General features: G+C 39.7%; 2 protein-coding genes across 2 annotated transcripts; both read left to right on the top strand.

The window, feature by feature from the left end:
- The first annotated feature begins 8,006 nt into the window (after window positions 1–8,006).
- On the top strand, window positions 8,007–14,009 carry krt18b (keratin 18b). The gene is made up of 7 exons (XM_017480513.3): window positions 8,007–8,539; window positions 10,690–10,772; window positions 10,856–11,012; window positions 11,770–11,934; window positions 12,053–12,178; window positions 13,260–13,480; window positions 13,875–14,009. Exons 1-7 carry the CDS (start codon window positions 8,114–8,116, stop codon window positions 13,894–13,896), a joined length of 1,200 nt encoding a protein of 399 aa, XP_017336002.1. The 5' UTR covers window positions 8,007–8,113; the 3' UTR covers window positions 13,897–14,009.
- A 1,810-nt stretch (window positions 14,010–15,819) lies between these two features.
- Window positions 15,820–21,002, top strand: si:dkey-195m11.8 (fidgetin-like protein 2). Its single transcript, XM_017480532.3, has 2 exons — window positions 15,820–15,938; window positions 17,471–21,002. The coding sequence occupies exon 2, from the start codon at window positions 17,482–17,484 to the stop codon at window positions 18,295–18,297; it is 816 nt and encodes a 271-aa protein (XP_017336021.1). The 5' UTR covers window positions 15,820–15,938; window positions 17,471–17,481; the 3' UTR covers window positions 18,298–21,002.
- The last annotated feature ends 4,199 nt before the right edge of the window (window positions 21,003–25,201 follow it).

The following is a 25,201-nucleotide window of genomic DNA, read 5'->3' as shown; positions in this document are numbered from 1 at the left end:
AATTCTTTAGCAAGTATGACACTGCCCTCCCACCAATCCAAATTGAATTTACTATTAGACTGCTGCTGAATTCTGCTGAAAAACTGCTGCTGTTGATAAATTTTCTATAATAGTGGCTCTGACAGTAGCGCATCTGTAAATCTCAGGTTTATATTAATGCGCTTGTTCTAATACGTTATTGTTTCTATAGTAACAGCTCATTCACAGGGACTCGTACAACAGACGCGTCACATAAACACATTAAAAGTATGTGTAATAGTTGATATGGTGGTGTTTTCTATAAGGAGAAATGTTTATGTAACGCGTAAGGAAGGAGTCTCCAGTGTCAGCACTGTGTAACAGTCAGAGGTGAAGCTGGAACTTTAAGTTCTCCCACATCTTCGGTACAGAGTTTACACTTTACTGTTTCTCACTAACACCACACACTGAGATTTTCTGTCTTATTAATAACTTTGAGAGAGAAAGAGAGAGAGAAAGAAAGAGAGATGCTGGTGAGGGATTGACTATATTGTTTATTGCTGCTATAACGTAAGCGACAACAGGAACTGACTTGTTTCACTGGCACTGCATTACATTACATTAAATGGATAAAAAGTACGTGTCATTCTTTAATTAATACATTTTTTGCCAAATTTTTGTGGTATAAGAGGAATAAAACACTTGGGGACGTGCTGCTAGAGGAAAATAATCTCGACCCGGTCACTCAGTATTCAGGACTAATGCAGAGTGTATTACTTAGAAAATACATCAATTATTTTTAATGGTAATTTTTAAATGATCTGTAAAGGGCCCAGCTACACTACTTAATTATTTTCATGTGAACATTTCAACACAAATATCAGTGTACAAATAACACTTCCATTTTTCCTTAACGTTTCATAAAGGCAGCATTTTGTTAAAAATGTGACCATTTTCTCTCTCTCTCTCACTCTCTCTCACTCTCTTTCTCTCTCTCTTTCTCGCTCTCTCTCTCTCTCGCTCTCTTTCTCACTCACTCTCTCGCTCTCTTTCTCTCTCGCTCTCTTTCTCTCTCGCTTTCTTTCTCTCGCTCTCTCTCTCGCGCTCTCTCTCTCAGGCCTTTCATTAGCATTGTAGACAATGCTGCTGGTGGTGTTGTGGCTAACTGGGTGGAGCTCCAGGAAAGAAAAAAAAACACAGCGAGCCACAAAACATAAAAGTTTCAGTGAAAACAGCTGCCAAGGAAACGAATGTCGGCCTCGTTTAAACAAAAACAGCCGTGTTGAGGAAGTTCCAGCGCTGTCTTTCATTTCAAGAGGTAGAAAAGTATTAATAAATAAATAACTGAAAATCTCACTTCCCAATTCGTGTGTGTGCATGTGTGTGTGTTTGTGCGTGTGTGTGTGTTTGCGTGTGAGAAGGCAGTGTGGTGGCTCACATAACTTGGCTGTGGGGTATGACTCACTGTCACGCCATTTCATCCCCCTCTCTGTTCCCTCTGAGGGTTAGTGATGGTGGAGAATCGCTCCTCAGGCAGTGGGATGGACTGGTATGAACTTGGAGTAAAACAAGGCCCCTGTTCATTTCTGACTGCTTTTCTGTTTCAGGCAATGGTTTGTAATAAAGACTAAAGTAAAAAAAGAGTAAATACTCTCTGGTAATTGTATGTTCTACGACAGTTACGAGTCAGTAATCCAAAACTAATTCCCTTGTTGCACATTCCAGCATGAAACGCTTTATAAACACTCTCACTGGACACCGGGATTTACACCGGACGAGACCCAGACAACTGCAGTCTTCTTCAGGCATGCTGAGGAAGCAGAGAAAGGAGATAGAGAGAGAGAGAGAGAAAGAAAGAAAAAGTTTAAGGCACCACAAAGGGGGGAAAAGAAGAAAAAGGCAAAAAGAATGAAAAGAAAGATGGATGATTAGGGAAAGAAAGAAAATAAGGATAAATGAAGAGGTATGTGAAGAAACCAGGTTAAAAAAATATATGTGAAAGGGGTGGAGAATTAATTAAAAAAGTTTCAGGGGTTCCCCTTAAAAAGAAAGAAATAAACAAAGGAAAAGAGAACAATCCAGGGGAGACCAAGAAAGAAAAGGAAGAGAGGGAAGAAAAAGGAGAGTGGAGAGAGACAAAGAAAAGGAAGAGAGGGAGAGATTGTAAATCAGTCCTTGTGAGAAGAGTCATTCATCATGAACATCTTTAAATGTTTAAAGATTTAAAACTCTCTGAAGTTTTGGAATCATTGTGTGTTCTGTTTATTTTATACAGTCATTTTTTCCTCATTATTTTTAAGAGTACCACATAATTATTGACACCCTTCAAAACAATTAAAACAGTAAAATGTGTAAAGGTCAGCAAATCTGTTCGATTGAAGTCTTCCTATAAACCATGGGGAGAGAGAGAGAGTTACAGCTCAGTTTTCACACACATGCTTTGTAGGCTCCTCACATTTCCCTTCACCTCCGGCGCTATTACACAGTTGACTGTTCTGTGGAGTCGCTCACGCGGAGGTTTGAATAGAAATAAAGTAATGCTTTTGTCTACTGATGTATTGTTCTTTTCAACAGTAAAAATATTCACATGGTTCAAATATCCCGTTAATCAGTCCTGGAGAAACTTGTGTTGAGCTTCTACAGCTGGTGTTCTCAACAAGGCAACAATCGTATACAAAACAATTAGGAAAATCCCACAATCCTCTCTGGCTTTGAAGTTAGATCAAGTAACATTTAAGGTAAGATGCTAGGATCAAACAGGGTCGCGTTTACACCTGTACATATCCCAGTTCATCTTCACCAGTCGAGTACTTACTATTCTTATTGAGTTTATATACAGTTTTATTTTAAATTGTATCCTAAGTGGTTTACATTTATTTATACACATGCGGATTTGTCTACAACCCCAATTCCAAAAAAGTTGGGACAGTATGAAAAATGCAACAACAAAAAAGACCGAGTCGTTTGAAATTTGAGTTCACGCTGTACTATACTGAAATCACATTATTAACATTATTTGTTTTACTTTGTAAGCATAATGTTAACTTTATTTGTTGTACTTTTTTGAAAACATACACTCATTTCAAATCTGGTGACTGCAACACACGCCAAAACAGTTGGGACAGTCGACTCTTTACCGCTGTGTATCATCACCTTTTCTTTTAATAACACTTATGAAGCGTTTGGACGCTGAGTGAAGACTCCAGTTGGTTAAGTTTAGCGAGCGGAATTTTCCTCCAGTCATCCATTACACATTTCTTCAGCTGTGCAACTGTATGAGGACTTCGTCGCCTTATTTTGCACTTCATAATACACCACACAATGGGAAACAGGTCAGGACTGCAGTAGGCCACGCTCACACCCACACTCTCTGCTTACGCAACCATGCGCTTGTAATCTGGGCAAAATGTGGTTTGGTGTTGTCCTGCTCATGATGGCAGCATATATTTCTCCAAAATGTGTACATATCATTCTGCATTAATGCTGCCCTCACAGATGTGCAGGTTACATATGCCATGTGCACTGACACACCTCCATACCATGAGAGACACTGGCTTTTGGACCTGACGCTGATAACAGCTCGGACGGTCCTTTTCCTCTTCGGCCAGGAAAACACGATGCTGTTTTGTCCAAAAACTATTTGAAACATCGACTCATCAGACCACAAAACATGATTCCACTGTGCTGCTGTCCATCTCAGATGAGACCAAGCCCAGAGAAGTGGGCGGAGCTTCTGGACAGTGTTGATGTATAGCCTCTGCTTTGCATAGTAAAGTCTTAACTTGCGTCTGTGGATGCAGCGGCGAATGGTGTCGACTGACAAAGGTTTACCAAAGTATTCCCGAGCCCATGTCAGGACCTCCATTACAGACTCATGAGGGTTTTTAAGACAGTGACGTCTGAGGGATCGGAGATCACGCGCATTTAGAAGTGGTTTTCGGCCTTGTCCTTTACGCACCGAGATTTGACCGGATTCCTCGAATCTTTAATTACATTGTGCACTGTAGAAGGTGAAACGCCCAAAATCCTACTGATTTGTCTTTGGGGAATTTTCTTCTCAAAGTGTTGGATTATTCGCTGATGCATCTGTTGGTAGATTGGCGAGACTCGACCTGTCCTTGCCCTTGAAGGACTCGGCCTTTTCTGGAGGCTCCTTATATACTATGATTAGACGATCGCCTCGCCTGTTTCACATCACCTTCTTATTTCAACTTCTCACATCACTATTAGTCCTAAACTACCCCTGTCCCAACTTTTTTGGAACGTGTTGCGTGCATCGTTTTCAAAATAAACATTTATCTTCAAAAAACTATGCAGTTCATTACGTAAAACATCAAATACCTCGTCTTAATACGTCTTTTGTTTTTTGGAATTGGGGTTGTAACTAAATATGCAAAGAAAGAAAGAAAGGAATAAATGATGAAGGGATGATTAATGAAAATGAGAAGAAGGTAAATAGAAAAAAAGAAAGGGGGAAGGTGCAAATGGGGAAAGCGAGGAAAGATTTAAAAATAAAGGAGAAAGTAAGAAAAAAAAGGAGAGAGACTAAAAAGTAAGAAAAAGGGAAGGGCAGGAAGCAAGAAAGAAATATTTAAAAATTCCAACAATAATCATCATTTTGGGAAATTCCTCTGTAATATTTTATAAATATGAATTTCTAACCATAGTAATACCACAGTATACAACGTTCCTGACTATCTGGTTATTTTACACAGCTGTGTGAGTCAGATGCAGCACTTGGATACACAGTAAAACAAAAACTAAACACTTGTTCCCTTTTTGTCCCTGTTCGTTAAAGATGGCAGTTACAATGTAACCATGATGCCTCATGATAACACGGACGAGTTTTGGTTAAAGGGGAAGTGACTCGGCAACAGGTTTCTGTAAAGTATCATGATAATCAGTTGTGTATGTTCAATGCTACAGAACTGGTGATCTGTTACGTAAAAATAACTAATAACTGCATTCGTAATAATGATTAAAAACCTGCTATACACACTACTGAGCGTGAATTAATAAATTCACATCTTATTAGTTTTAATTCTCCATGTTAAGTCTTTAGGTTCGAGCTTCAGGTGACTGCAGTTTAAAGCTTCCTTCTCAGGGTTCATCAGCTGTGCAGGAGACCGGTGACTCATGGAGAAAATAAATAAATAATCTATATACAGTCCCCTCCGAAACTACTGGAACACGAGGCCCGGTCATTAGTGTGTGCTGAACACCAAAGACATTTGGGTTTGAGATCAAAAGATGGATCTGAGACGAGAGTTTACGATTTCAGCTTTTATTTATTTCCAGGTGTTTACATCTAGACGTGTTAAACAACATAAAACAGAACTTTTTGTATCAGCAACACAATTTTTAGATGAGCAAAAGTATAGGAACAGATAGTCGAAGTAAATTAAAATAAAGAACACTTAATATTGGGTTGTATATCCGTCACTCGTAATAACTGCATCACTCCTGCGACTCACGGACACCAAACTGCTGGTTTCTTCTTCTGTGAAGCTTCTCCAGGTTTTTCTGCAGCTTCTTTCAGTAGTTGTGTGTTTCGGGGGGTTTCTCCCTTCAGTCTCCTCTTCAGGAGGTGAGATGATGATCAGTTGGGTGAAGGTCTGGTGATTGACTTGTCCAGTCTAAAACCTTCCACTTTCCCCCTGATGAAGTCCTGTGTTGAGGTGGAAGTGTGTTTTGGATCGTTGTCTTGCTGCTTGATGAAGTTCCTCCTGATTCATTCGGATGCGTTTCTCTGTAAATCTACAGACAAAATGATCCTGTAAACTTCTGAATTCATTCTGCTGCTCCATCATGAGTTCATCATCAATAATGATTAGTGAGAACGTTCCAGAAGCAGCCATGCGAGCCCAAGCCATGACGCTACCTCCACCATGTTTCACAGATCAGCGTGTATGTTCTGCATCATGAGCAGATCCTTTCTTTCTCCACACTTTGGTCTTTCCATCACTTTGGTAGAGGTTCATCTTGGTTTCAGAATTTTTTTGGATCATCTCTGTATGTCTTTGTGAATTCCAGTCTGGATTTCTAATTCTTACTGCTGATGAGCGGTTTTGATCTTGTTGTACGGCCTCGATATTTCTGCTCTCAAAGTCTTCTTCAAACGTGATACCTTCACCCTGCCCTGTGGAGGATGTTGATGATGTCTCTGACTGTTGTTTTTTGGGTTTTTCTTCACAGCTCTCACAATGATCCTGTCATCATCTGCTGTTGTTTTCCTCAGCTGACCCGTTCCGTGTCTGTTCCTCAGTACATCACTAGTTTCTGTCTTTTTCAGGACATTCCAAATTGTTGTATTGGCTATGCCCAATGTCTGTGCAATGCCTCGGATTGATTTTCCCTCTTTTCTCAGCTTCTTTCTCCCATAGACAGCTCTTCAGTCTTCATGTTGGTTTATCCTTTTTAACAACAAATGCAGTCTTCACAGGTGAAACTGAAGGCTCAAACCAAGAATAGATGTTCAGAGCTATTTATTGTTTAAACAATCAATCTAATTGTTAGATTCTAACAGGACACACCTGGGCAACAGGAAACACCTGTCAGTCACATGTTCCAGTATTTTTTCTCACCTACAAACCGGGTGGTCTGATACAAAATGTGTTGTGTTCAATACTGTTTAACACTTCTACACAGAAATACCAGGAAATAAAAACTCGGTCAGAAGTGTAAAACTGTAATAATCTACACTCTAAAGAGTCAAAACCAGGACCTTATGCAAATATATTGTTTCATGATGGACTATGATATTATGCAGGTGATTATGTTTGGAAAAAAATCATCACGTTTGCAATTTTATTTAAAAAAAAAAAAAAAAACAACATAAAAATGCAAAAAAAAAAAAAAAAAAAAAAAAAAAACCCTAGCATGCTAGCATTACTTTTTAGCTCAAGGCAAGCCAAGTCAAAGTTTATTTATAGAGCGATTTTAAAAACGTGTTTACCAAAGTGCTGTACAAACATAATCAGAATAAAACAGTAAACACATACAACTAAAATATAAAACAGCTATAGAAGATTAGATTATTAATGCATGCTCACTGGTTTATAGAACACATGAATTTATCTACATCACAGATTACGGGACACAAACTGACTCACTGAAAACATCTTTTTCATAATCAGCAATGACTAAAATTCTACTTTATAACGCGGAGCATGCATGTATGTATTAAAGTATTAATGAGCTTTTATTAGGTCTTTAACTGCAATAACTTGACACTAGAAGTAATATGGAGAAGTAAGATGTGAATTTAGTAAATCATGCTCAATATTTCACTTAAATCTATAATAAAGTGTTTATTGCACATTATTACTACCGTGACAGCTGTGCAGTTTCCAGTTCTGTGGTAATGCAGGCGTTTATGAATACAGAGAGAATAAACCTTTCATAAAAGTCTCATTTGAGCTTTATTAAACAAATAACATCTTATTTGTGTCCTTAAAATAAAGTGTTCGCATGTTGAGATTTGTTCACAGATATGAATGCATAAGTTTCTGTCTTTACGAGAAAGCACTAGAGCTGAGAAGGCTGTAGTGTCTGGATGTTTGCATGTGTGTGAAATGAAAAGAGTTAGAGAGAGACGTCACGACACACCCCTTGTGCGCGTACGTGTGTATGTGTGTGTATATGTGTGTGTGTGTGTGTGTGAGAGAGAGAGAGAGAGAGAGAGAGAGAGAGAGAGAGGAGAGAGAAAGGGAGAGAGGGAGAGAGAGAGAGAGAGGGAGAGAGAGAGGGAGAGAGAGAGAGAGAGAGAGGGAGGGAGAGAGGGAGGGAGGGAGAGAGAGAGAGAGAGGGAGGGAGAGAGGGAGGGAGGGAGAGGGGAGAGAGAGGGAGAGAGGGAGAGAGAGAGAGGGAGGGAGGGGGGGGAGGGAGAGATGGAGAGAGGGAGGACATCTGAGTAGGGGGGCGGGGGATAAAAACTTCTGGGCAGAGACTGTAGGGGAAAAAAATGGCCACGTGGGAAGGGTTGTAGCTGGTCAGTGACTGTTGGTCAGGAACAGGAGAGGAGGTGTGTGTGTGTGTGTGTGTGTTCAGTATAAAAGCCTTGCATTTCCATCTGCACATCTCTCGAGTCCTTCACAGCTCCAGAGTACGTTTCTGTTTTATTTCACTACTCCGTCATCTCCATCTCTCCATCACCATGAGCGTCCGCTCTTCTTACTCACACTTCACCCGCTCCGCACCCGTGTCGTACCGCGCCACCAGCATCTATGGAGGAGCAGGAGGCACTGGCAGCCGGATCTCCTCGGCCTCGGCCTACGGCAGCCTGCGTTCTGCACCGCCCGGCTCGTCCATCTCCTCCTCCACCGCCTTTAAAGTGAGTTCAGGCCTCGGTGCAGGAGCTGGAAGCGGAGCGGGCTTCGGCTCTGGACACGTCATGGGAGACGAGAAGGGTCAGATGCAGAACCTGAACGATCGTCTGGCGTCGTACCTGGAGACGGTGCGCAGGCTGGAGAAAGAAAACAGCAAGCTGGAGCAGAAGATCAGACAGGCCATGGAGAAAGCTGGACCTGATGCCCGCGACTACAGCAAGTACAATGCCATCCTGGACGATCTGAGAAGAAAGGTGAGAACATCACCATCAGATCTGCAAAAATCACAAACAAGGCTTTTTATTTGGCATTTTACAGAAAATATGCGTAAATGTATCGATATTATAAGATATTTTGTAAGTCTTAGTTTTCCGTTCAATCATAAGGGGAAATAAAATGATAAAAACTGACGATAAAATAAAACACTAAATTCAGTGGCATGTTTTTAACAATTTCACACTTTTATTATTTCTTTTGTTTAAAACCCACTTGGCTGCTGATGATCATAGTGTATTATATAAATAAAACTGGCTTTAAGTTGCAGAAATCTTTATTCCAGCAGGAAAGTCACTCGTTTCTGTGTTTAAACTTTAAAATGGTTTAGAGAACTCTGTTAAACTCAGAAATAAATAAATAAATAAATAAATAAATAAATCCATCTCAATGGAGGGAGTGGCACACACTTTCTTACTTCCCTCTTCTTTCTATCCATTACATGAACTACAGGGAAGATTTTTTTTCCACACTTCCTGTTATTTTGTACGGGTTTAAACCTCTGTAACCATGGAGATGGAGGAAAAACAAATAAAATGTTTGTGGTCGTTACTGCAGTTTCAGCTGCGCGAGCTGGAAGAATGACTAAGAGTCATAATGCAAAGCAGATGTGATCACGCGCCCCCCCCCCCCCCCCCCCCCACACACACACACACACACACACACACACGGTGACAAATATGCAAAGAGGAACTGATGCAAATATTTAAAGCAAATTTTTGGTCGTCCATCTGCAGGAGTCTGCTCACTGTGCTCCACTGATACTGAATTAACCAACAGATTATTATTATTATTAATTGTTTAAAGGGTTTAAAGATCACGTGACCGAGCTCTGATTTCATTTTTACATTTATTTCATATAATCGGGTCACAATAATGCAGGACAGCGATTCCTTTAGGAGACTAGCAGGATATTTCACCTGGAAAAAATGAAAAGGAAATACTGCTCATCGCACATCCGGTTCAGTGCGCACGCACACACGCACACACACGCGCACACGGGCGCACACACACACACGCGCGCGCGCGCGCACACGCACACACACACGCTCGCATGCCACGCCCTTATCTGTTTTAAAAGTGAAGAAGGACTTGTGCTCTGGTTCACTGGAGGTTATGGTTTAAACACGATGTAAACGGTGAAAGTTCCTCAGCGAGACACAAACATCGAGTCCAGAACCCAGAAAAGTTCTGTGTAGAATCCTACATTTCAGAAAAAAGCTAGCCTTTGTGGAACACTTTTTTGTCTAAAAATGCACACGAAAGATTGACACCTGAATCACCAATCGTTTTAAACATGTTTCCATTCGCTTTCAAATGTACTGTATAGAGCAGTTCCATGGAGTGTAGGAGGTGAAGCGAAGCTTCTGATTGGTCCGATGATGTAATGGACGATTATGACATCATAAACTAGCAGAATTTTTAAATGTTTTCTCTCCCTCTCTCTCTCCAATATTTCAATAAAGGGAATTGTGTAACTGCGACCCCTGTCTTCCGACCTCACCAGATTTTCCAACATTTCCAACAAACCGCAAAAACATAAACCACACATTTACCAGTAAAACAAATGATACCGTCCAGGCCTCAGGAAGAAATCATGCTCCAGAGTGAAATACAGTCTGACTGGTGAAAAAAACATGAACTACGACGCCCAAAATGTTGGGATTTTCCACATCGAAAAGCGCATCGTATCGCTCTCACACCACGTTAATGAAAACGAATCGGCTTTTTAAAGAATTAAACGCTGACTAGGATTCCACTTCCGTCAGTGCGTTGAGGTCGTAACTGCCATCACGTCGTCCTAATTATTAACGAAACCTGATAAAAGTGTGAATTTGATTCAAACACTTACACAGCAGGACTCTTTTAGAGTAAGAAATTTTCTGTGGAAAAAACATGGGGTAGTTTGAGGAATCTAACGTCAGTCTGATAAGAACAAGAAGCTTACTGCGTTATTAGATCAGTCTGATCTCACAACGTGATGTGTCAGGACCTGAAATATTAAAAACGGTTTGGATGTCAGGTTCCAGATTAGATGACCAGATCAGATTACAGATGATTTTCCTATACATCAGAGATCTGATATGAATGGTTAATGTTTGGGGAAATTTGCCTCCTGCTTGTTCCTCAGATATTCGATGCCACGATGGAGAACGGCCGTTATGTTCTGCACATCGACAACGCTCGTCTGGCTGCAGACGATTTCAGAGTCAAGTGAGTCGCTGATCGTTACAGACAGGTATCTAAATACGTGATGTTAAGTACACGCCATCCTGAAGAGTTCTGCTGTGCTGCAGGTACGAGAACGAGCTGTCCATCAGGCAGTCTGTGGAGGCGGATATCGCAGGCTTGAAGAAAGTCATCGACGACACTAACGTCAATCGCATGAACCTCGAGAGCGAGCTGGAGGCCTTGAAAGAGGAGCTTCTGTTCCTCAAGAAGAACCATGATGATGTGAGTTATACCTGATCACGCACGGGCAAGACTAGACTAAACACAGTGTAGAGCTCGTTAAAACCTTCACCTGGTGGTTATCCTTGGTATTCTTATTTATTTAATATTTATGGAAGGAGTCTCCAGTGTCAGCGCTCGAATATGTTAAAAGTAAAGACGTAGCAAGAATAAAATTAGTGCGAGTTTACAGAAAACTAAATTCAGGATTAAATCAGGAATAAATTGGATGTTTTACATTTCGATTAACAGATTAAAATATATATATATATATATATATATATATATATATATATATATATATATATATATATATAAAAATAATTTCTTTAATAATTGTTTAATCTTTTTGTTGGTGAAACCAAGTTTATAAATTAGTAATCTCTTTACACTCACACACAACAATACTCATGACTTCGGAAAAAAAGTACAAGGGGTAAGATTGAGGTTAGGGGCGGGGTTAGGTTAGGTGTTTAGGTTATGGGCGGGGTTTAGTATTTGTACCTTTTTTATGACTTCATTTGTATAAAATTAAACAAAATCCAGCTACGTTTATTCCAGTTCATGCAAATTTCTGATGACAGCCGATTCTCACAGGATTCATTTAATGTACAGATAAATCTTTACTAATGAATTTAGACTCAGACTCTGCGATGGTAAAAGCCACGCCCTTGTCATGCACTGAAATTTATTTCAAAATGAATCTATCCGGGGTTTTTCCCCCCAAAGACACCATGTTCTGTCTTTTTTTCTTCAACAGGAAGTCGCAGATCTGCGTAGTCAGATTACGCAGTCTGGCGTTCAGGTGGACGTAGATGCCCCGAAGGGACAAGACCTGTCTCAGGTCATGGAGGAAATGAGAGCTAATTATGAGAAACTGGCGATGAAGAACGCTGAAGAACTCAAAATGTGGCATGAAAACCAGGTGGCTTACTGATGACATTCGTTAGCATTTAGCTAACTGAGAAATAGCTAATCTTCTCACCCGCTTGTGTTTAATTGTGAGGAAAAAGGTGTATTTAATTTTGTGTGTGTGTGTGTAGATAGCGGATGTCCAGGCTCAAGTGTCGCAGAACACAGAAGCGTTGCAGGGAGCTCAGATGGAGACGAACGACCTGAGAAGACAAATTCAGACGCTAGAGATCGAGCTAGCATCGCAGCAAAGCCTGGTAATGCTACTTGCTGTTAAAGCAGCGGTTTGTGAAATTTCAGTGTTTCTAGACAGTTTTCCTGTAATAATCATATCATATAAAGACATTATATAACAAAACATGGACGTAGATTTGCTTTGAGAAGAGTGGGAGAGATTCCACCCATACCCAAATTATAGGCGTTTTACATAAGAATTAACTTATTTTAAAAGTGTAGAAATAAATAAATTAATTAATAAATTAAAAAAGATGGGCACAAGTACACAATGTTACAAAAGCGATCCTCACTACAGAACAATTTCCAGCTGCATCCTCTTTCTAACTTTCATTTCTGAGAAGTTCTTATTTCCATGTGTTACATTTTAGTTTGTTTGTAAGTTTCAGGCTTGGGGTTTTTTTTCTGGCCCTGAAATTAGCTCCGCCCCCAACTGGAACTAAGCGGTCTGTATTTACTTAAACGGAACTCACGAGTCATACATCGTTTCAGCGGAATGGGTGGGGTCAGCGTTTCAACTGTAATTCACCTCACTGGCAGCAGAGGGTGCCAATATTTACAAACTCAACATTTCTGAATTTAAATTAAAAAATGTAAAAACCTCCTGTACAAGCGTTCAACTATTATTATTACTATTATTATTATTATTATTATTATTATTATTATTATTATTATTACTACTACTACTACTACTACTACTATTATTATTATTATTATTATTATTATTATTATTATTATTATTATTATTATTATCCTCAAAGTGCTTTACAAAGGAATGAAAGTGACTAAAAACAGCGTAAGGAATGAATCAGTAAATAGAGAAAATTAAAATAAAAACAGAAATTCTAAGAATACAGAATTAAAGAGTTGATAATGAAGTAACCTTAAAGTAAATAATTAATTAAAATTAAACAGTAATCGTGAGCTGGCTAAATTAGAGAACAGTGACTAAATGTTAAAATTACATTTAATACAAATTAAAATAGAAAATACTAATTTAAAATTATGTTAAACAATTAACTACAATAATAATAATGGTAATAATAATAATAATAATAATAATAATAATAATAATAATAATACCCACTGTTTATTGTCCATTAGAAAGCATCACTGGAGGACACGTTGAGGAACACTGAGCTCCGCTTCAACGTTGAGATGGAGAAATGTAACAGCATCATCATGCAGCTGGAGGCGGAACTGGGGCAGCTCAGGGCAAAGATCACAGAGCAGGGGCAGGAGTACCAGACTCTACTCAACATGAAGATGAAACTCGAGGCAGAAATCGCCACCTACAAAACCCTGCTGGATGGAGAAGATTTAAAGTGAGGACACACACACACACAAACACACACATAAACACACACACACACACATATATACACATACACACATACACACAAACACACATATACACACATACCCACATACACACACATATCCACATACACACACATATATACACATACACACACATAAACACACACACACACATATATACACATACACACAGATACACACACATACACACACACACATACACACATACACACATACACACATACACACAGATATACACACATACACACAAACACACACACACACACACACACACACACACACACACACACACACACACACACACACACAATAAAGGATTTGATTATTTACTTTGTGTATATCTCACTCATGCTGTTTCTTCTCTGGTTTCCTCCTCAGACTGCAGGATGCTCTGGATTAACACAGAGAGGAGAAAAGCTGAAAGAGTTAAAACCTCAATCTCTCACTTCCTAACTCTGACTCTGAGCATTTAATCTTCCACATTTTCAATAAAATGTCCACCATTTTCCAGCATGTCTGTGTTTTCTGTAAACTGAAAAAATGAACCAGTGCAGTGTGTGTGTGTTAGTGTATGTGTGTGTGTGTGTGTGTGTGTGTGTGTGTGTGTGTTAGTGTGTATGTGTGTATGTGTGTGTTTTTTTATCCATTTAGAGTTATATTTAATGTTCTCACTTATGTTATAGCAGCTGTAATCCGTTGTTCCCTTAGTTCTCTCTTGGAGTTAATAAGAGAAATAAACTCGTGGTGTGAACGATATTATTCAGGGAGTGATGTCAGATCAACATGGCTGCTCACAGCATCAGCAGTAAACACAAATATTAACTTCACTACAAAGACAGATTCACTGTTAATTCTATAACACACTGGCATTCATTCATACCTGTGAACTGCCACTCGAATACAGCATCACTTCCAGCAAGGGGCGGAGTTAATTTCAGGGCCAGAAAAAAAAAAAACGAGAACAAACAAAAGCCTGAAACTCGCAGTACCACGTCATGTTTCTTTATTGAAAACAATCGTAAGAACGAATAAAGAAAAGGAGCTAAAAACTGTGCCTCTTCCCCCTGTGTAATATAAACATTTAACAAAAATATTTCACAGGACCTACAGACATAATTATACAATGTACATTTAATAGTCAAAACATATCTAACAGAACATAAAGTGTTTGGGTTTTTTTTTTTTTACAGCTTCATCCATATTTGTGTTTTACAAATAGGAAATCAAACCTCAGTGAGGAAACAAACTGTCCATCTTTAATTAATATTAACTAATGTATTAACTAACGTATTAATCAGGGGCGTTATCCAGGCTGTCAATCATACGGGGCTGAGCCCAGATTCTTCTCCATCACAAAGCTTTTTGAATGTACTGCTAAATAGAATGTTCACTAAAGGAGATCTGAGTGCAGAACTGTATGTGGTGATTGCAGTCCCGAGGCCATCGCAGCATCCGTAGTCCCAGCAACCACAGCGAGAACGTCCAGGTCTAGGTCCAAAACCATTTCATGGTACTTCAGGTGTGTTTCAGTTTCAATCTCTTGACTGGTAAAAATAAATAAATAAATAAATAAATAAAGTAGAAATCAGGGTATATTTTCCCCCTCACACTAACTGACCGAGGGAGCTAGGGTTTGGCAGAATTGAGAGACCGTCAGCCAATAAGACGTGAGTGTTTCCACGTATTTTCCTGTAAACGCTGTCTGATTGGTCTCGCCTCCATTCACTGCAGATATAAAATTACAACACCGGCGTCTTCTTTTACTGACGTTCAGTAACATGGTGACAAACCGCTGGAGAAGCGGAGAATTATTTGTGGGCTAAAGAAAAAATGTTCAGGGCTACAGCACCAGGCCAGGTTACGCCCCTCGTATTAACTAACGTAAAGTACTGATTTGCAGCAGCTAGAGACACAGTAACGGGGTGGTGCAGGAGCATACAGGAGCCTCAAACGTGATAGGACCCCCTTTTATAGGGGTTGCTGAGATGTTCCTGCACATTATTTTAAGATGAACATTTCTGATTATTTAAATGACCAGCCCTCGGGGGCCCTCTCAGTATGCGGGGCCCCAGGTATTTACTTGTCTTGCCTGCCCCATAGGTACACCTCTGCACATATCAAATGTATGTGATTTGACAAAAAAATGTTTTTTAATGGAAGGTTTGTGTAAAAAAAATTTTTTAGATCTGGCAACCCTTGTAACTACCAGAGACCCTGTGTTCCCCTGGAGCAGAGCTGGAATGGTTTTAGGTAAAAAAGCGGGTTGTAGGGGGAGGGGCAGCGTGGGGTAGGATGGTGTAGTGTGGGGTATTGTGGCGTGGGGGCAGGGCTGTGGATGTGTGGATGGTGTCACTGAGAGGGTGAATGAGCTGCAGAAGGAAGAGGACGGCGTGGAACTGAACATTTTGCTATGTTAGTGTGGAGACGCCTGGAAATGAGAAGGTAAGATATCTGTACGTGTGTGTGTGTGTGTGTGTGTGTGTGTGTGTGTGTGTGTGTGTGTGTGTGTGTGTGTGTGTGTGTGTGTGTTTGCATATTTGTGTGTTTATGTTTGTATGTGTCCATTTTATTGCACCCCCACCCCCTAAATAAAAAGAGACTGTGATGTTTATTATATGTAGAGAGAGCGAGAGAGCGAGAGAGCGAGAGAGGTGTATAGCGTTGAAAAGAGAGAGAAGTGAGGGATATTAAACAGGTAACACTGGTTTCTCTTGTGCTCTCGTACATGTGGGCTGTAAAACACGTTAACACACATCACTATCAACTTACACACACACAGAGACAAAGTCCAAGACACAGTTAAGGTCATTCATTACATTTTGTGTGTGTGTGTATGTGTGTGTGTGTGTGTGTGTGTGTGTGTGTGTGTGTGCTGCAATAGTAAAGCATGTAGCTTGTTAGCGTGGTGTGTGGTGTGTGTGATGACTTTAACAGCTGAGACATTGTGTTAACATTTAAAACTTTAAAACCTGGAGGGAAATGATATCGTTTACATTTAACAACAGACTTCTGTCTTTTTGTTTGTTTGTTTGTTTGCTTCTTACACGGTTTCTTACAGTTTACTTTAAATGTCATTTATCATGAGAAAGGAAATCGTTAAATGTGTTAAATGATTTAGAATTCCCTGTACAAGTCCAAAAATACCTTCATTTAACATCGATTAGAATTTCACCCCCCCCAACCCTAACTCCCCCCTCCCCCCACCCACACACCGGCAATAACACTGATTACCAGCGATATCTCAGAATTGTGTATTGTGATGTGAATAATTGTGATATTGATATAATATCATCATATCTCTCTGGACAGAATCATGGCTTCGCACATCATTAGTGGCTCTACTGATTAACACACAACATTGCTCATGCTAACGTTAGCAAATCAATCAAAGGAGAATTTTAATGAAAATATTCTTCACTGTGAGCCATGCATTGAGTATGTGAGTGTGTGTGTGTGTGTGTGTGTGTGTGTGTGTGTGTGTGTATGTGTGTCCAGAGGATGTTCCCTTTGTAAATAGATCCCAGGCTGAATTCCTGACATTCCACAGGCAGCCTTCTTTCTTTTGGGGTGGGGGGTGGAGGAGAACAGGAAATACACACAATATACCAACAAATATATATATTATATACACACACACACCACGTGAGCACACATTCACTATATTAAAATTTTTTTTCCAATTAAGACAGAGACCGTTACTCCCCATAAAGCTGGGGGGGGGGGGGGGGGGGGTTATGTAAGTGTAAGTATGTAAGTTACAAAATTGGGACTTAACAGCTTTGAACCGATCACCCCTGATGTGCAGACTATTATGTGCTTCCTGGAGCATACATGCTAAACTAGCAAGCTAGCAATCTCAGCTAAGGTCCTGCTCGGCTAATCCGAGGCTCTGATACTCAAATCGCACTCATGTGACTAATTTGCATAATCACTCTTCCACTTTCTAATAATTTCCACGTCTCTCTTCCTGCTAGATGTGGTAAAGATGCACTGGTCGTCTGAGTGGGCAGAGCAACACTATGACATCACTTCCACCACGTCACCTCCTGCCCACCCTAAGCCTGTTTCATATCCGCAGCCCAGTCATCCAGCTTTCACCGGATATTCTGACGATATCAGCGCCCTCAGCGCCTCCACCTTGCTGAAGCGCTATGCTGAGAGGTATTCCTTCACTCCGGTTTACCCGGAGCCCGGCGCATTCCGAAGAAGTGAACCCGGCCAGGATGCCTGGTCTATGGGCTATAACGCAGATGGGATCGATGGAATAAAAGGTTCTGTAGCGAGTGCAAGTAACCTTTCAGAGCAATTCGGTAATGGGGCCATATCTCAAGATTATACCTCCACCTACAGCGGGTCGCACTTGTACCCTCGACCCACTTACTTGCACCAGCCAGCTTTTGCCTTACCGCCAACCTACCAGACTCCTGCCCCAGTCTATACCTATCCCCCGGGTTTAACCAACCCTAGTTCTCCTTCCCTTCTACCACCTCTGAGCAGTGGCCTCCAACCCACCCACAGCACCCAGGTTCTGAAACGGTCCGAGCAGTTCCAGGAACATAACAAGACTTTTGGATTCGATCTAAACAAAAGCACCAGAGTGTCACCTTATACGGCAAGAGATAACAGTGAGCATCCCATCAGCAATGGCATCCCAAATAGCAGTGCAGATCTTCAGAGCTTCAGGCCAGACAGGATTCTCCCACAGCCAGTTATGAAGGTAGACCTGGTAAGGAAGAGCAGTTATTTACAGCCCTCAGAAACAGCGTCTTATAATGGTGCTGAGCAATACACCTACCCCTAATACACTTACCCTTGATACACCTACCCCCGATACACCTACCCCCGATACACTTACCCCTGATACACCTACCCTTTATACACCTACCCCCGATACACTTACCCTTGATACACCTACCCCCGATACACCTACCCCCGATACACCTACCCCTAATACACTTACCCTTGATACACCTACCCCCGATACACCTACCCCCGATACACCTACCCCCGATACACCTACCCCCGATACACTTACCCCTGATACACCTACCCTTTATACACCTACCCCCGATACACTTACCCTTGATACACCTACCCCCGATACACCTACCCCCGATACACCTACCCCTAATACACTTACCCTTGATACACCTACCCCCGATACACCTACCCCCGATACACCTACCCCCGATACACCTACCCCCGATACACTTACCCCTGATACACCTACCCTTTATACACCTACCCCGATACACCTACCTTTGATACACCTACCCCTGATACACCTACCCCTGAGATGGCCCAAAATATGCAACGTAGTGGAGCGTTCGTAGAGCTTTGGTTTTATCTGCAGATCTTCACTCTCCATTTGAACCTGAATGATGACAAATGTTAGTTTTTAAATTAGATTTTATTTTGATGTTGGGAATTTGTAAGGAATTCATGCTACATATTATATCACATTTTATGATTCCCAGATTACTACTACAAATTGGTGTATCATAATCACAATCTTTTTCCATAGCAGGAATCTTCTTTTTTTTCTTTTTTTTTTTTTTAAAAAAAAAGGAATTTTAGTCTTGTTTCAGCACAGTAACATTTTCAGGATTTATTACTAGTGGAACCTGTTTCTAGATCTAGGTCTGTCATAATATCAATATAGTTTCTCACAAATATATTGATATTCACAAACTGGCCCAAGCCCCAGACAGAGTCCCTAGTTGTCCCACTGTAATGGTGACGTTGGTTTTAGGAGCCATTTAAGTTCCTGTTTGGCGTACTGAACATTGCTTCTAGGTCATACACAAGCCAGAATCTATAGGCACATTTCTGTCTCAGGAATCTTTTCAGGAACTCAGGAATTTTAAACGCATTTCTACCACCACAATGTAGAAAGGTTAAAAGGAACTTGTTTACTTTAGGAACATTTCCACCGCAGGAACTTTTTTTAAAGAATATAGTTATTATTTAGGAATATGTGGTGCATTATCACCAGGGCAACCAGGGCCGATTTGAGCCCTGGGCCGAGTCTTCCATAGAAACAATTGGCATTGGCATAGTGAACATTACTGATAGTTGCTCAACCTTCTTGTATTTAGCTAGCAACTACAAAGACTTGAAGGGTGCAAACACGGCTAGTGATTTTAACGTCACTTGATGCAACAAAGACAGAACTATTCAAGAAGAACTTCAGTCTCAGAATCTCAGCTTCCTGCATGTTTGCTGTGATTTTGCCAGGCACTGAAGCGTTACACACCTACATCTTGTTATTCTCCCATATCATGAACCCAAAACAAGAACCCATCCAGGAGATTTCTGAATCTCAGAAGGTTCCTAAACCATGGTGGAAACACAGCCTATATCCGTAGAGCCCTACATTTCCTTTTCCTCAGACCGACTATTGTTCTCTAACCCCCGCTCTGTAAGTAATCAATCAGTGCAGTGAAGCATAAGCCACAGCAAGCACTAATCCCCGAACCAATCAATAAATTCTAGTCACACGTAAGGTGAAGACAGAATGTTAAGGAGGGGAAGAAACCTGATTAGACATTTTAAAGATGAAGTAAATAGTCAGGTATTTATACTCAGGAAAATACTCAGGAAATTAACCCATAAAAGTTTACAAGGCTTTCTTTTTTTTTTTTGTTTTAAATATGTGATGTTTTAATGGACACTACTTATGTATTCTAGACACAAACTCGCACAAAGAATTATGAGAAATATGCAGTTAGTGAATCAGAATGAGAGGATACTCTGCAAATCGTGAATTATCTCAGGAATGACAGAAAAAAACAAACTAGAGGAATGAAAATGTCTTCTTTTTTTGTTCATTAATGGTAAAAAAAAAACAAAAACGTTGTTCATGCTCAGCTGTACATCATTAACACTTAGCTCATTCAGCTAGTCTAAGAGCTAACATATCTGTCCTTCGATTATGTTTACAGTGAACACTTTACCATTCATTAATTGGTCATTTTTGGTATTGAATCAGATGCACTGTTACTTATAGATCATAACTGTTATTAATATTGAATTGTTCAGTGAATTTGATCGTGTTAATCATCTCACAAAATGTTTTGTATTACACAAAATAGCAGAAAGATACGAAACGTTTTCCTCTTTCTGCGGTTCCATTTTTTATTCCTCAGGAACACAATGTCTTTGTGATGTTTGAAGACACATTAACTTACATCTTTATATCAATTTTTATCAAAAATTAGATTTAATTAGATTTACAAACGGGTCATAAATGCTGTACGTGTGCTAATTCTTAAGTTTGAAATAATACTTCTTAAGTTTGTGTGGTTGTAGTTTAATAGTTGTAAAAAAAAAATAAAAAAAAAACACTACCTCATGTGCTTGTATGTTAATTTTTTTTATTTTTCTTTTTTAAATATAAGGTGTCATTACAAATGGATTTTTGTGTATTTTTAATTCTGAAAACGACTACTTCAGGCACCATTCATGCAAAATAAAATCTGTACTGAAAACAATTCACGTGTAGCTTTTTATTTTCCGGTTCACAGAATTCTACACTAATAATTTAACCTTTATATAAATATAAGACATTGTATCTGAATATATTATATTTGGGAATGTGGCAGTGTTCAGAATCAACTAGGGCTGCAACTAACTATTATTTTCATAATCGATTAGTTGGCCAATAATTTTTTCGATTAATCGGATTGGGGGCAAACTTCCAGTACCATTTTTTCATTTATTTAAAATAAAATGTGTGTTACAAATATAAACTTAAGACTAAAACTTTACACAAATGTTGTATAAGTCTGAAAAGACCAATTATATAAGACTGAAAAGAACCCAGTATACACACACACACACACACACACACACACACACACACACACACACACACACCAGAATATATATTATTAATTTAGGACTGTAGTTTCATTCAGTGCTTTTTTTTTGCATCTATAATTAATTTGACTCTCTGAATTATCCTTTGTTTATTTTATCCATCAATGCGACACTTGAACTTCTCTATCACTCAGGTTTTTGCAAATTATCATTTCATTTGTAAATAAATTTTAAATAAATCCATCACTGAACAATCGTCAGCTCATGTGATATTTGTGAATAACCATGTTGATTAATTTTAAAACATCTCATTTGAATGTTTTGATACATTTAACAACAAAAGAAAATATATTATTTAAACATTTTTAAAACTTTCCTATGGACCCCCTGCAATTACACCACTGACCACTAGGGGTCCGCAAAATCATTGCACTAGATGGTGGAGTACATAGTGCATAGTGTAAGTGTACAGTACCTCATTTGGGACACAACTTTAGTATTTACTCTCCGAAGCGTGTTTTCAGAACAGAAGTAACGTAATGAGTTAATGTACAGCGCGCAGAGCGACTAATCCATAATCGATTATTAACGATTTTATCGATTAGTTGTTGCAGCTTTATAATCAGTCAATCACATTCAAACTCATATTAAATACTAATTAGTGTACACCTGCCATCAATTAAAGTGACTGATTAACTCCAAATACAGTCCAGCTGTTCCTATAGGATTCTCCTGACATCATCTTATTAACATCCAACTGGAAAAGCCCTGGCCCACAAAGATCTTACAGAGCAGGTCCGGGATCTCATTGTTGGAAAATATCACTCAGGAGAGGGATATAAAAATATTTCCGAGGCATCGGATATACCCTGGAACACTCTAAAGACAATCATCAACACGTGGAGAAAATATGACACGACGGTGACACTAAGAGCAGGACGTCCCTCTAAAACTGATGAGAAGATCAGGAGGAAGTGGTCAGGGAGGCTGCAGAGAGGCCTACAGAAACATGAAGAGATCTGCAGCAATTACTGGCCAGTACTGGTTGCTCCCGACATGTGAGAACAATCTCCTGAATTCTTCATATCTCTGGGTGATGGGGTAGAGGGGCAAGACGAAAGCCTTTTTAACCAAAAAAATAAATAATAAACACCTTCAATCTACCAAAACCATGTGGAATACAAATTATTTACAGACCCTAAGGGCCATATTCTGAATTACTTGGTGAATCTTCAGATTTTATCTCAAATCTGGTTGTTTCTTTAGACAAAGCTTTAATTGTTGACAACTTTAATATTCATTTTGATAACCCATTTTGAAGACCCTCTAAGAACAGTGTTTGTGTCTAGTCTAGATTCAGTACGGGTCAATCAGAACATAATAGGACCCACTCATAATGATGGTCACACTCTTGACCTGATACTAACATATGGATTATCTCATCTCCTTTAAATTGTGTTTTGATCTGAATATTTACACCTCGTCACGCTACTGCGTCAAACGTACATTCACGTCAGCTATTGCACCGAGTTTCATCAGTAACCTCCCAGAGATATCAGCTATGACTGGGTTACCGTCTGATCCCATAGAAATTGATCAGGTGACTAAATGCTTACAGTCAACGTTCCGCTACACGCTAGATAAAGTAGCTCCAGGTTCGCTTATTCACGCAAACTGTTCCAGTGACTTTTAGATCCAAAGCTCCTGAGATCTGTTTCATCTGTTTAGCTCTTCAGAAAATGAAGCTCCTGAGTGTCAGCATGCAGTGTGACAGATGTCCTATTATCTACAAACCCCACCACTGCCCACACACACACACACACACACACACACACACACACACACACACACACACACACACACACACACACTCACACTCACTCACACACACACTCACACACTCACGCACACACACACTCACACTCACACACACACATTCTCTCACACACACACACACACCTGTACACCTGGACATTCATGCAATTATCTAATCAGCCCATCATGTGGCAGCAGCACAATGCAAAAAAAAACAGCTCAAGAGCTTCAGGTAATATTCACATCAAACATCAGAATGAAGAAAAAGCCTGGTCTCTGTGGTGTGGTTGTTGTGCCAGATGGACTGGTGTCAGAAACTGCTGATCTCCTGGGATTTTCACACACACCAGAGTTTACACAGAATGGTGCAAAAAAACAGAAAACATCCTGAGAGCGACAGTTCTGTGGGTGGAAACACCTTGTTGATGGGTTAGTCCAGTGGTTTTCAAAAGTGGGGGCCCCCAGGGGGTGCCCGGGGGGCCTCAATAATTTGGTGTGAAAAATAAATAAATGTATGTTTTCTCTTTCTCACTCACACACACACACACACACACACACACACACACACACACACACACACACACACACACACACACACAATCAATTCCTAATGTAATGTAAAGATGTAAGATGTAATTATTAATAAAAAAAAGGGGGGGGGGGGGATATATTCAGAAGTCTGTATTTTTAATGTGTTTTAAAGGCATCTTCCAAAAGGGGGGCCTTGGTCAAATTTTAATACCATTTGGGGGGCCTTGCACTGGAAAAGTTTGAGAACCACTGGGTTAGTCTATCTCAAGTGGGCCAATGATTGTAAAGTTGGTTGCTTTAGCTATGTATTGGTATTGCAAAACCAGGACGGGCCGAGCCAATTGGAACAAAATCTGATATAAACATTTTGCACAATCCTGTTCCTTAGATTTAGAACTAAAGTCCAAATATAATGCTCAAGATTGCTCAGAGTTCCACATTTAGGGTCCATTTATAATGGGAAGGGCTTGAGTCTCTGTCTTAATATTTAGGGACCTACTGTAGGTAAGTATAACGTGTATGCAGAACATCATGAGTATCTCTGGTGGGGAAACGGATTCGAACCTGAACTTTCCACAGAAATACGTCCTCTATAGTAGGATTCTGCTGTAAAATGTAATCCTGTCCTAGTAAATGTCCCAATATATTTGTTAATCTTATGTCATGATTTTTAACCTTTAGAGGCTGGATTTATCATTCAAACTTTCAACCTGAGCCTAGAACATGTTTACTACACTGAATATCTGTTTATATCCCAAAATCTAACCTGAGATTCACTAGGGTTAGCCTTCTAGTAAAATACAGGAAAAGTAGAAAAGCTACACTGACAAAAGCATTCAAAAACATCTTTTTAACTGACCACGTAAATTTTAACTAACTATCCAGCTAACAATACGAACTAATCCATAGGATTATAGATCATAGATTATTACAAAATAAATAAATAAATAAATCCTCTGAAAAGTAAATAAGAAACCCATCCTGTATTTAAAGGGGTCAGATCATGATTTTTAAACGTTTTTAAATGTTAATTATGTTGTTTACTGGTTGTAAGAGAATGTAATATTTTTTTAACGTTCAAAAAATGCATCATTTGTCAAATACTGTACATTATTGAAGTTCCTCTATTCCCAGGCTGCCGAAAACACTACGATTTCACCAAAGCCCCTCCTTACGAAAAGTCCATTGGCCAGTCTGATTGGCCAGCTGACCCGTTGTGTTGTGATTGGCCAAAAGCCTTGCGTGTGTCTGAAATGTAATGCCCCCTAGCGTTAGCCTTAGCATTAGCCTCCAAGGCGTCTAAAGCAAGAGAAGCAACTGCAATACCTCCTGTGTGTACATGGATACTCATGCAATATATCTTTGGAAAGCTAAGATTCTTGTGATTGGATTGATATAAACCGTTTCAAGATACAATCACAAGAGCAGCTACGATCAACATCACGGTCAGACCACCAACATACAAGCAAACACCTAGCAAACTTTAGCTAGCACGTTAGTAGAGGTCTACAACTGAGCCACAACACAAAACTCCACAT

This window comes from Ictalurus punctatus, chromosome 11, assembly GCF_001660625.3.
Source record: "Ictalurus punctatus breed USDA103 chromosome 11, Coco_2.0, whole genome shotgun sequence".
NCBI lineage: Eukaryota > Metazoa > Chordata > Actinopteri > Siluriformes > Ictaluridae > Ictalurus > Ictalurus punctatus.
Note: the sequence above shows the minus strand (reverse complement) of the source record. Positions and strands in the feature narration are given on the sequence as shown.

What these genes read in the sequence shown, in the direction of transcription:
- krt18b (XM_017480513.3), top strand. Translation starts at nt 8,114, where the DNA reads ATGAGCGTCCGCTCTTCTTACTCACACTTCACCCGCTCCGCACCCGTG. An exon ending in GCAGACGATTTCAGAGTCAA is followed by an intron (nt 10,773 to 10,855) that starts GTGAGTCGCTGA and finishes GCTGTGCTGCAG; the next exon opens with GTACGAGAACGAGCTGTCCA. An exon ending in AAATGTGGCATGAAAACCAG is followed by an intron (nt 11,935 to 12,052) that starts GTGGCTTACTGA and finishes GTGTGTGTGTAG; the next exon opens with ATAGCGGATGTCCAGGCTCA.
- si:dkey-195m11.8 (XM_017480532.3), top strand. Translation starts at nt 17,482, where the DNA reads ATGCACTGGTCGTCTGAGTGGGCAGAGCAACACTATGACATCACTTCC.